The 13441-nt window shown below is 42.5% G+C and overlaps 1 protein-coding gene across 1 annotated transcript in view; it reads right to left on the reverse strand.

Moving 5' to 3' along the window:
- The window catches only part of PRKDC (protein kinase, DNA-activated, catalytic subunit), a 448603-nt gene that overhangs the window by 185303 nt on the left and 249859 nt on the right, over positions 1 to 13441 (reverse strand). The window contains exons 43-44 of the mRNA XM_069731310.1: positions 12888 to 13056; positions 1065 to 1130 (exon numbers count right to left, since the gene is read on the reverse strand). Coding sequence (XP_069587411.1) covers positions 1065 to 1130; positions 12888 to 13056 — 235 coding nt within the window. The remainder of the gene's footprint in view (positions 1 to 1064; positions 1131 to 12887; positions 13057 to 13441) is intronic.

Below are 13441 nucleotides of genomic sequence, written 5' to 3' on the forward strand. Positions count from 1 at the left end.
TATACGTTGAGTATTGGATAAGTTAGATGAGGAGTGGTAAGGCCACAGAGGTGAATGGTAAAGGGAGCATACAAATTTTTTAATTTGCCTTTTTAATATTTTGATGGCCTCTTTCACGGTTCAGTTTATGACTTTTGATAAATCTATGTGTAGCATCCACATTTATAAATGCTGGTAGAGCAGACGAGAGTTCACACGTGTAAACATGTCGGCAGTTCCCCAATGAATGAGGAAAATGCTGCCTATTCATCTAGTGATTGGATTGTTTATGCCGGAACAAAAATCATAGTTCTCAGCAGCACATCGCCCGCTGTAACCTGCAGATATGCTGATGATGATACTGTATGGGGACAGATTGATCAACCTGTGATAGTTCTGTGCCCATCATTCTTCCTCAGCCGGTAGAAACTGGCCGGGAAACACCAAACAACTTAATGTTGTTGATCGCACTCGTTTAACGGCTTGAATTCAGCACATGTAAATTCAACCTAAAGGTTTCTGTATGGTGGTGCAATATGATAGCATTTGGGGCCCCACTTAACCTTTGCCCAGGGTCTTAATTTGTCTAAAACGGTCTCTGAACATAGGTTTTATTTGCTTGTAATTTAAGTACAAATTGATGCTTTGTTTCCCTAATAACTATCAATATAAAAGAACATATTACATTAAATATTAAACTGTAATTGATAAAATGTAGGTAGAAGTAGAGCGTATAATACAGTCTATATCCATGGAGGAGGCTCGGCAGAGCTATGCTGGAAGCCAGCTGAGAGAGACGGCACAGCGTATGGAACTACAACAGGACGGATCAAAGGGCAACCACAGGGTAAATAGAGTCTGGAAGGTGATCCTGTGGGGGTGATATGTGGCGGATATAAAATGAGTGATGACACAAATATTTGTGAACATCATCTAAGACCACATTGTGATTTGGGGAAAAATTTGTTAAGAAATCTCATGCACACACTGCAGAGAATATCTGCATAGTAAGATGACTGGCGCGATGGATTGGAAATTACCCCAGATTTCATCATTTACAATGATTTTTTACCAAATCATCTTACCTCAACTTCAATGGGAAACGAATATTGGCGCTTAAGATCTATTATATTTTCAAGTATGAAGACATTCTAAATGTAAAACGAAAAGAAGAATTAGTGGTTGGATGAACAGGAAACCGCAAGCACGATTTACAAAATTTCTACAAATAAATGACATTGCTAAAAGCAGAATATATGATGCACAGCACAACAAACGAGAAAGGTTAGAAATATTGCTACAAGTGAAATTTTTTCAACAATATTTTATTTTGCTTACAAGAAGTAAATAGTTTTTGTATCCCGTAATTACGCTACTTAATTTTTTAATACAACTTTTGTATCAAAACCTTGAACATTCAGGATCTCTGCTTGCAGAATCTGCTTAGTGCGCGGTCTGAACTTATATGCAGCGTTCTGCAGTGTGAGTCCCATGAAGAAAATAACAACTTGCCCAGAAAACAGAGAAAATCTCTCTTTGGTGATGCCAGGATCATCTAGTCATCCCGCCAGAGCCTGGAACAGGAGCATACTGTATATTGCTCCTTTATGCTGATGTAGGAACAGATCCTTTCTTGCTAGGTTATCCCAAATAATGGCGCAAAGCTGCTGCCAACGAGACGAGCGCATTGTGGCTGCCAGAGTAATGCGGCATTCAAGCTTTTAATTACTTTGTCTATATTATTATTATTTTTTATTATTATAGCACCATTTATTCCATGGCGCTTTACATGTGAGGAGGGGTATACATAATAAAAACAGGTACAGCAATCTTGAACAATACAAGTCATATCATTTCACCTGAAAATTCCCTTAGGAAATGTGAACATTAAAATTCCGGTTATGCCTCCGAGCATTAGTGCATCATATGCCCTGGTGGAAATAAATCTGAATATGTGAAAAAGTAGTCTTGCTAACTCTTTCACGACCTTGAGATGTTTGTTTCTTGCGGGACAAGTTGTACTTTCGAATGACACCATTGCTTTTACTATACAGTGTACTGGTAAACAGGAAAGAAAATCCAAGTGCGGTAAAATTGCAAAAAAAAGTGAATTTTTTATTTATTTTTTAAAAAAAAATATGTTCTGTAAATGCTAAAACGGACCTGACAATATGATTTTTAAAGGTTAGTATGTGTTCTCAGATACCAAACATGCATAGGTTATTTGTTGTTTTTTTAGGTGGTGAAAAAAAAATCCAAAGTTTGTATTAAAAAAAAGTGCCATTTTCCGAGACACGGAGTGTCTCCATTTTTCGTGATCTGGGCCTGCAGAATACTTTGAGATTTAAGCTGACATTTATCTTGAAACCATTTTGATAGCCTGTTATTGCATTTGATTGCAATATTACCATGTATAGCAGAAATCATTATCTGCTATGAACTCCGGCCACAGGAGTTTAGCGAGTCATGCATTGAGCAGGGCGTTCCGCCAATGTGCGTCGCTGTTGCGCCGGCGACGCAGCGGCGACGCGCCCCTATGTTTAACATAGGGGACGCGTGCGTTTTTTGGGTGGCGTTTTTTGACACTTGCGTCGTTTACGACGCTAGCGTCGGACGCAAGAAAATGCAACAAGTTGCATTTTCTGTGCGTCCGATTCTCGTCAAAAAACGACGCACGCGTTGCAAAACGCGCGCGTTTTTGCGTGCGTCGCGCGTTGCGTCGCCGACGCAGGGCGGCGCAACGCTAGTGTGAACGTAGCCTTAAACAGATGACTCTGGAGGTCCCTTCCAACTCTTAAAGGGCCACTGTCACCCCCTCCAGCCATTATAAACTAAAAAAGCCACCTTGTGCAGCAGTAATGCTGCATTCTAACAAGGTGGCTCTTTTAGTTTTTTTGTTCATGTATTCCCAAAATAAAGCGCTTTGAAACTTAGCAAAAATACCTATCTTTGTCCATGGAGGCGGGTCCTCAGCCCCCAGCTTGAACCGGTACTCTGACGTCACTCCAATCTTCAGGGGCATTCGGTGCTGCCCCCTTCGCGCTGTTTTCCCTTGAAATCCGGCGCTTGCGCTGTGCACTATTGTGTGGGGCAGGCGCAGTGTGCTCTGGCCGTCTGACATCACAGCCAGGCTTGCATTACTGCTGCACAAGGTGGCTCTTTTAGTTTATAACGGCTGGAGGGGGGTGACAGTGGCCCTTTAAATTGATAGGACTTGATTTGGAAAAGCACACACCTGTCTATATAAAGACCTCACAAGTTCACAGTGCATGTCAGACCAAATGAGAATCATGAGGTCAAAGGAACTAGCCAAGGAGCTCAGAGACAGAATTGTGGCAAGGCACAGGTCTGGCAAAGGTTACAACAGAATTTCTGCAGTACTCAAGTTTCTAAAAGCACAGTGGCCTCCATAATACATAAATGGAAGAAGTTTGGAACCACCAGAAGTCTTCCTAGACCTGGCGATCCAGCCAAACTGAGCAATTGTGAGAGAAGAGCCTTGGTGAGAGAGGTAAAGAAGAACCCCAAGATCACTGTGGCTGAGCTCCAGAGATGCTGAAGGGAGATGGGAGAAAATTCAACAAAGTCAACAATCACTGCAGCCCTTCACCAGGCAGGCCTTTATGGCATAGTGGCCCGACGAAAGCCTCTCCTCAATGCAAGACATATGAAAGCCCGCAAAGAGTTTGCTTAAAAAAAAAAACACATGAAGGACTGCCAGACTATGAGAAATTAGATTCTCTGGTCTGATGAGACGAAGATAGACCTTTTTGGTGATAATTCTAAGCGGCATATGTGGAGAAAACCAGGCACTACTCATCACCTGCTCAATACAATCCCAACAGTGAAACATGGTGGCAGCATCATGCTATAGGGGTGTTTTTCAGCTGCAGGGATAGGATGACTGGTTGTCACTAAAGGAAACATGAATGCGGCCAAGTACAGAGATATCCTGGATGAAAACCTCTTCCAGAGTGCTCTGGACCTCAGACTTGGCCGAAGGTTCACCTTCCAACAGCACAATGACCCTAAGTACACAGCTAAAATAACAAAGGAGAGGCTTCGGAACAACTCTGTGACCATTCTTGACTGGCCCAGCCAGAGACCTGACCTAAACCCAATTGAGCTTCTCTGGGGAGACTTGAAAATGGCTGTCCACCAATGTTCACCATCCAACCTGACGGAACTGGAAATAATCTGCAAGGAAGAATGGCAGAGGATTCCCAAATCCAGGTGTGAAAGACTCATAGCTGCTGTAGCTCAAAAGGGTGTTTCTACTCAATACTGAGAAAAGGGTCTGAATACTTATGACCATGTGATATTTCATTTTTCTCTTTTAATAAATTTGCAAAAATGTCTACATTTCTGTGTTTGTTAGTCAAGATGGGGTGCAGAGTGTACTTTTTTTTTTAATCAGATAATTTTTATTAACAATATTCAAATTGACAACTACACACAATTGTGTCAGCAAAGGAGAATAAACATGTTTACAAATATTTTGAAACAATCCCCCAGTTCCCCACCCTCCCTCCTCCCTTAAAGCCTTTATAAACAAGAATAGGACAAAAGCATACATTGCTTACATAATAAAACAACATCCCACTGGAATCAGTTCCTCGCCAGCCAAGGTTTCCAAAGTGTTTCAAAAGTTTTCATACTTTTCCTTTTTTCATAAATACCCTTTTCCATATTAATAACCATATCAGACTGTCTATAAAATTCCTGCAGAGTCGGCGGTACCTCACTCAACCAGTGCCTGGCAATTAGTTTTCGCGCAACATACAATAATCTAGCTATGGCCACTTTATGATGATTTGGAACTCGGATCTCTTCCACATATCCCAAATTATATATCACAGGATCGCTTGCGATTGTACAGCCATACGATTTCCCAATTGCTTCTCCACCTCCAACCAATATGAATTCAATCTCGTACCTTGCCATAACATGTGTAGAATCCCTGCCCCCTCGGACTGGCACCTAGGACACTCAGAGGTCTGTCTCAGCCCTGCCTTATATAGCCTATCTGGAGTTCTATATACTCTGTGAAGCACATGCATTTGCGATACTCTACCCGGCTCACAATGATAATTGGGGAATATATTCCATGACATCCTCCCATGTATCCTCCTCTATCCTTCCCAACTCTTCCTCCCATTTCTCTTTTGCCTTAATAGGGAATCTATTAAGAAAGGTATATAACAAATCCCTATAAATATCCGAGACTACCTCTTTCGTTCCTCTCGTCGCACGGACATAGTCCACCAGAATGTCTCTAAATTCCCATATTCATAGTTTTACTCTGCGCAAGATAGGCATGTCTCAACTGTCCATACTGAAACCTACATGTCTCCTACAACCCGTAACTCTCCTGCAGTGCCTCAAAGGATAACAGTCCTCGTGCGTCCTGAATCTGAGCCATATATTGAATACCCAATGCTTTCCAATTTTAGAATTCCCCCATTTTAATAAATTCAGGTAGTATTTCATTATGCCATATTGGGGACAGATTTGTTAATAGTCCCACTTCTCTTGTCTTTTTAATTGCATCCGATACTTTGTGAACCAGTATCAAAGTAGGATAGGCCGTTCCAAACTTCCCAAATCCCCTTGCCTCCAATCCCTGAACCAATGGGTCCTTTCCCACCAACCAAACCAAAATCTGATGAACCGAACTCAGTCCATTCACCTCTCTCCAACCTCTCATCTGCTGACCCTGTGCTGCCAAAAAGTAGATCCAGGGATTCGGAAGGGCCAATCCCTCCCACATCTTTAGGCCTCTGAAGCAATTCCAGCCTAATTCTTGGCTGTTTATTCCCCCAAACAAGGTCTCGAAATATAGAGTTAATGGTATGAAACCACTTTTGGGGCAACCAAACGGGGGAATTATGCAATATATCCAATAATTGGGGCATAAGAATCATTTTAATTAAGTTTATCCTTCCCACCACAGAGATATAACTTGCACCACGCCCCTATTTTCTTCCTAAACCTGTCCAACAATGGGGACAGATTCAGATCGACGTAGCTCGAGAGAGGAAAAGACACTTGAACACCTAAATATTTGAACTGAGAAACCACTGTCAGCTTACTACCTTCCCCCGATATTGGGATGTCAACGCCCCCTTTATCCACTATCAAGATATTTGACTCCGCCCAATTGATTTCAAGACCCGATATATCACCAAATGTCCTAAGACACCCTCCAAGGCCTCTCCAGAATTTTCTAAAATGAGTAACATGTCATCTGCATATAGGGCTATTTTCTCCTCTATCATGCCATACCGGAACCCCCTAACCGAAGTCAAGCTCCTAATTGTCTGTGCCAGGGGTTCCACTGCCAACGCAAATAGCAGCGGAGACAGCGGACACGCCTGCCTAGTCCCCCTATATAAATCAAAACTTCCAGACAACTCTCCATTAACTCTCACCCTAGCAGTCGGAGAAGAATACAATAACCTCACCCACGAGATAAAAGTTGGCCTGAAACCAAAAGATCTCAAAACCTCCCAAAGATAGCACCATTCAACACTATCAAACGCTTTACGTGCATCCAATGAGACTACAACTCTATTACCCTCATTGTCCGACGGCAGCTGCAAGTTCAGGAATAATCTACGTAAGTTTATCGCTACAGGAACACACTACAAGTCTGTAGGAAAATGTTCACACACCACCAAGAAACTTGAAGACACAGAAGAGCATAGTAGAACCAAAAACACTCAGTTTAAAAAAATCACAGTAATCCACAAGTGCTAGTAAAAAGATGTAAAAAACAGAGCAGTACTAACTGATGTATGCAATCCCTGTCTGATGTATTTAAAAACCTGATCATCTTACCTGTGTGAACAGGGTTCAGAGAGGAAAAATCCATGTGGACATGCTGAGTGGAACAGCTTTTGTGCAGATAGCCCAAGAGGAGTGGTAGGTAACTCCCTAGTCTTGTAGACACAAGAGAACAATTATAGAAATGCATACATCAGTTAGGACTGCTCTGATATGGGTATACCTTGACGTTTGGTGGAGCAGCTTAGTATACATTTTTTGCAAAAAAACGTATCAACCAAATACCCTGTTTTTTACATCTTTTTACTAGCACTTGCGGATTACTGTGATTTTTTGAAACTTCAAGTTTCTTGGTGGTGTGTGAACATTTTCCTACAGACTTTGTTCACTGTGCAAGTAGCCCATGTGTTCCTGTTTCTATAATTGTTCTCTTGTGTCTACAAGACTAGGGAGTTACCCACCACTCCTCTTAGGCTATCTGCACAAAAGCTGTTCCCCTCAGCATGTCCACAAGGATTTTTCCTCTCTGAACCCTGTTCACACAGGTAATATACAGATGATCAGGTTTTTAAATACATCAGACAGGGATTGCATACATCAGTTAGGACTGCTCTCATATGGGTATACCTTGATATTTGGTGGAGCAGCTTAGTATACATGTTTTGTAAAAAACATATCAACCAAATACCCTTCTTTACTGTGATTTTTTTGAAACTGAGTGTTTTTGGTTCTACTATGCTCTTTTGTGTCTTCAAGTAAGTTTATCGCTGTAGACTTATTTGCATAAAACCTGATTGATCAGAATGGACCAGATTCTGGACCACACTTGCCAAACGGTTAGCCACTACTTTAGCCAAAATCTTAACATCCGCCGTCAGCAACGAAATTGGCCTATAGGATTCTGCCAATTCCGGGTCCTTACCTTCCTTTAAAATAACTACAACTGTCGCCTCTCTCATGGATGCCGGCAGCTCTCCCTCCCGTAGCGCCTAGTCAAAAACTATCTTTAATTTAGCCACTGAAATATCCAATAAATTCTTATATATCCCAAACGGGAGTCCATCAGCTCCAGGGGCCTTGTTGTTAGTCATTGACATGATAGCAAGTCTAATCTCCTCTTCCGTTATAGCTTCATCCAACCTCCTCCTATCGCAATCCCCAATCCTAGGAAGTTTTGCCTCACCCAGGAAGTTTGCAATGTCCCCCAATGTAGCCCTCAACCCAGATGAATACAACTGTTCATTAAAACTTCTAAACTCACCCAAAATATCCACTACATCTGTCAACACAGTACCTTCATCTGTCCTTAGTTTGTACACGTACGATAATTCTTTCTGAGCCGCCGTTACCACCGAGATCAAGTGCCCCACTCTTTCTCCTTCCTCAAAAAACTGTAATTTCTGAAAAGCTCTTCTCTCCGCTTTTTTCATTTTTTTCATATGCAACTTATTAACCTCTTCCTGGGCTTCCCTTAGTCTACATTGAGATATCTCTGATGGGTCCGACACCATATCCCTTTCTGCTCTTTCTAATTTCTCTATGATCTCTTTACCTTCCATCCTAGTCTTGGATTTACATCTAGAAATCTCCCTAAAAAGAAGGCCCCTCAGAAAAGCTTTCATTGCGTCCCAAACTACCCGCTCATCAGCGCTATCTTCATTAAACTGCCAGTACTCTGATCTCCTTCTTAATGTTATCCATATTAATATGTTCAAGCCGCAGGGGGTGAAATTTCTCCCCACCTCCTCGTCCAGTCCTCCCACCTGTCCTCCCACCTGTCCGTCTAATCAAGAGCTCTACAGGCTTGTGGTCCGAAATCACTCTCTGGAGATATTCTATCCCACAGACCATGCGCGTCATTAAATCATTTCCCAGTGCTAGGTCAATCCTGGAAAGGGAACCGTGGGTTGCAGAATAACAGGAGTAACAGACTACATTCTCATTCCTCACTCTCCAGAGGTCCACCATCACCAATTCTGTCATATAATTCCCAAACGTCGACAGTTTTTTAGTGCCTTTGCTTAAACCTTTCTTATACCTGTCCCACCCTTCATCCATCACATTATTGAAATCCCCAATAATTAACATTGGTAATCCCATACCCCGTTTATACAATTCAAATATTTCTGGTACCTTTTTCCCAGAATATGGGGGTGGGAAGTAAACAGCCGCTAGACATAATGATTGCCCATAAATTTTGCAGAGTAACAGAACATATTGCCCATCTCTATCTACATGGCTCTCAATTTCTTCAAAAGGCATGGACGCCCCAATCAGTACCGAGACCCCCCTAGCATATGAAGAATATGTACAGTGGTAAGACCTCCCTATCCAACTCCTTTTTAACACTTCTACCTTTTCTGCAAGTAAATGTGTCTCCTGGAGACAGATCGCATCCGGGCCCCGCTTTCTCACATATTCCATAATTGCCGTTCTCAGAGTTCCCTCCGACAGTCCTCTTATATTCCAACTAACAACTTTAATTGTGTCTCCCACCATGAAACCGCACAAATACAAATTCCTGACCCCTTGAAATAGTATGCTGCTCCCAGCAAACTATAAGTCCAAATTTCCAGCAATAGATCTCGCCCCTCCCCAATATTCATTAACACAATAACCCATAACTAATCTGCTGTTGCTTTCATGTCTCTTATCAGAGACTAGGTAGTCCAGCATCTAGCTACCCTTCCCTCAGTACCTGTAATACGCTGTAACTAGAACACCTGCCCAATCACTCCGCATATAAAACAACATTATGACAATAAGTCCTCTGAGAACCGCAATAAACTATTAAACCAAAGTCCGGAGGTAACAGTAAAGCAGCATGATCTTTATCTCCAGAATCTTCCTTTCACTTCCCTCTTTCTTTGATAGCTGTGAGCTTCTGCTTATTTATGTCCAGCCACTTAGTGGCTTCTTCTGGTTTTGGAAAAAAGTGAACTGCCCTCAGGGCTACAACCCTTAATTTCGCCAGGTAGAGAGTAGAATAAATCAATTTCAAGTCTCTCAATCTCCTTTTAACTGCTCCATAACTCATCCTCTGTTTTTGCACCTCAGCCGAGTAATCTGGGTAAATAGAGATCTTCTGGCCATTAATGCACATGTCCTCAGCTACACGAGCACTCCTCAATATGGCATCTCTGTCCCTATAGTTCAGAATCCTAGCAAGGATAATGCGAGGGGGGGAACCCGGTGGGAGAGGTTTCAGAGGAACGCGGTGCGCCCTTTCCACCGCAAATAACTTAGACAGGTTGTCAGCGCCTATCTTGTCCTGGAGCCATTTTTCAATAAATTTTGTAGTGTCATTTCCTTCAGTCTTCTCAGGGATACCCACTAGTCTCACATTATTAATCAAAGCAGCACACTTTTGCAGACACGGAGTGTGGGACCTCTGCATTTTAGAGAGTTGATCCTCCAGCACACTTACTCTCTCCTCCACCTCACCCACTCTCATCCATTTTAGTCACGTCTGCCTTTATTGTATTTACTTCTGATATAGTCCCATCCACTCTGCGAGTGAGAGTTGATATTGCAGTTTTGCATGATCTGATCAGATCATAAATGTCTCACAAAGTGGGTTCCCCTGTTATAAGCTCCTCCACAGCTTCTTGCTCCATACCATCATTTTCCTGCCTTCCTTCCTCCCCCTCCGTACCGTGTCATCCTCTGAGCCTTCTCCTTGCAATTTCATTTTCTCTCCAGCCTATTCCTCCTCTTCAGCCAGCTCTTACCCTGCTCCATCCACCCAGGCATACTTTTCGAGCTTAGCAGCCACTTCTAGCCTCTTTGCATATGAGGCATTTGCAGCGTCTGCTCGCTCAGCTCTCTCCACACTGTCGGCGCCATCTTGGTTCAGGGTCACTGCTCCTGCCTTGGCGTCCTGCTGCCTTTTCCGGACCATATCTGCTTCACAGGTCGGGGCTGACCTCCGGTAACCTCCCTCAGACACACAGTTATCAGCTCTCACAGAGACCTTATCTTCAGGATAAATGCAGGGTCGCAGCGGAGGAGCTCCAGAAGCGGACCGACCGCTCACATCAGATGCTAGGCCACGCCCTTGCAAAGTGTATATTAATGAGAAAAAATTAACTTTTTTGAATTTACCAAATGACTGCAATGAAACAAAGAGTGAAAAATTTAAAGGGGTTTGAATACTTTCCGTACCCACTGAACGTCAAAGTAGGGGCTTGAGGTATATATACATCACAGGAGGGGCTTGAGGTAAATATACATCAAAGCATCACAGGTGGGGCTTGGGGCCCTTATAGATTACAAGAAGCGCTTGGAGCCTATAAAAATCACAGGAGGTGCTGGGGCCCTGTATACATCACGGGAGCGGCTGGGGGTATATATACATAACAGGAAGGGCTTGGGGCATATACATCACAGGAGGGCTAGAGCCCTATATACATTACAGCAGGGGCTGGGGGCCTATGTATATATATATATATATATATATATATATCACAGGAGGGGCTGGGAACATATATACAATATAGGAGGGGCTGGAGGTATATACATCACAGAAGGGGCTAGGGCCCTATATACATTACAGCAGGGGCTGGGGCCTATATACATTACAGCTGGGGCCTATATACATCACAGGAGGAGCTAGGGCCCTATATACATTACAGCAGGGCTGGGGGCCTATATACATTACAGGAGCAGCAGGGGCTTCTGCTGCAGTTGTCGTAGGTGGAACTGGAGCATGCTGACTCTGCTCAGAAAGTATATCCTGACACAGGACGCAAGTCATTGTTCCACGCACCGCAGCATTCAGTGGTGCACGCATTGTCGGTCACAATAAAAGGGCAAGTGGCGGTCCGAGAACTGCAGTTCCCTCCAAGCCTATAGATAAGTATGTCGGGCTTAGAGGTTCCTTAGAGAGTAACTAACTTTCTTTCCTATATATCTTGTCCTCCATGTTAAGTTATGAAACTTTACAAATCACTTTATTAGGAGATTTGTCTTCAGTCTGTGGCTAAAATTGCATGCAAGTGGACAACTAATATCTTGTTACCTTCCCTCACTAGATGATAGGTTTGGAATCAAACCTATCAAACAGAAGAAACTCAGATTTGATAGAATCGCATTTATTTGACTCTCCTTCAGACAATAAGTTAATACAACTATATTACAAACATCAAGCTTATGTAGTATCTCTTAGATTTTATAGGATGAGCTGATCATCCTAGGAATGACTCAAATGCCTACCAATATAAATATATAAATCAGCTCATAAGAGGTGTACCAATAGGATAGGTCCCATTAACGAGAATCTCATTATCGTGGCTGTTGGGTACACAAGAATTGGCCAATTTATGCGCTAGGTAGTCTCAATTTTTCCTATTTTCTAGAGCAGTAATGCAATTCAAGCTTCATAGTTTTCATGTTTGCATGCTATAGCGCTACAGAGCGCAGCTTTGTCTTGTTGGTTTAGTATATGTCGGTAAGGGGTTAAACAATGAAAGTTTAGTTACTCTTTAAAGGGAACCTGTCATTAGAAAAAAACACTATTAATCTGCAGATATGGGGTTAATCTGCAGGCAATAGCATTACTAACATGCCCAGGGCCTGCACTTAGTAAGTTTATTCCCCCCGGCAGCGTTCGGATTCAGTCACCGCTGTATACGCTGTTATTGCGCCCCCGGCAACAATGCAGAGTGAGTGTCAGACAGGGCGGGATTACAGCCGCTGACCTGTATTCTCAGAACAGTGATTGAACCCCCTGTCAGCGCTGCTCCCGTGACTAAAACCTGAACGCTGCAGGGAAGAATAAAGTTAATTTTCTCCCCACAGCGTTCGGCTAAGTGCAGGCACCGGGCAGGTTAGTAACGCATCTGTAGATTAACCCCATATCTGCAGGTTAACAGCGTTTTTTTTTCTGGTGACAGATTCCCTTTAAAATGGCTGCAGTGTTTTAATAGTTGTTTTTTGATAAAATTAGTAGTTACAGCAGTTAAAAATGTTATAGATGCTTTACAGGGTGAACTCTCTGACCCATTACGCAGGTCTTAAAATAATAGATATACATCTTTCCAACAAACACTTTATTTCATACAAGTGCTACATTATCGCTAATGCACCCAATCTAATAACTCTAGGCATTTATGGACAATTACCTTTTCTTTCTTTTCTGTGAAGAGAAATCCATGATAGAATTTACTCTCGGTGAAAGTGCAGGAGCCAATTGCTATAGCACAGTTATACGCAGCACAATGATACGGTCTCCTCTTCTCCAGTAGTTGGGTTTCCCCAGACATGTTCTCTGTATATGCATCGTAACATGATCTGTACACACAAAAAAAAAACATATTAAACAAAAAAAAGGTTTTCGTAAAGCAGCTATCATTGTAACTATACCTAAAGTAAGAGAAAAGGGTGTGATGTGTGTATAAGGGGAATAAGATAATTTGTGACTTGCATTCTGCATTTTCACCTGTTTTATCCTCTTCAGGGTCTATCTCTGTACTTGACTCTGACATCGTGCTTGGAGACAAGTTGTTATATTTCACATAGAGGGTACATTCACAGACAATGGATCCCGGCTCTTCTTTCCTTAGGTAGCTCACAGACAGAACAGCAGAGGCACGGGGGAAATTATATAGCCGTACTGACCGGTGTAACTGTGAATTCAGCCCTGGCATAAGCTATTAAACTTACTAAAAAGCTGCAT

This window comes from Ranitomeya imitator, chromosome 6 (assembly GCF_032444005.1).
Source record: "Ranitomeya imitator isolate aRanImi1 chromosome 6, aRanImi1.pri, whole genome shotgun sequence".
NCBI lineage: Eukaryota > Metazoa > Chordata > Amphibia > Anura > Dendrobatidae > Ranitomeya > Ranitomeya imitator.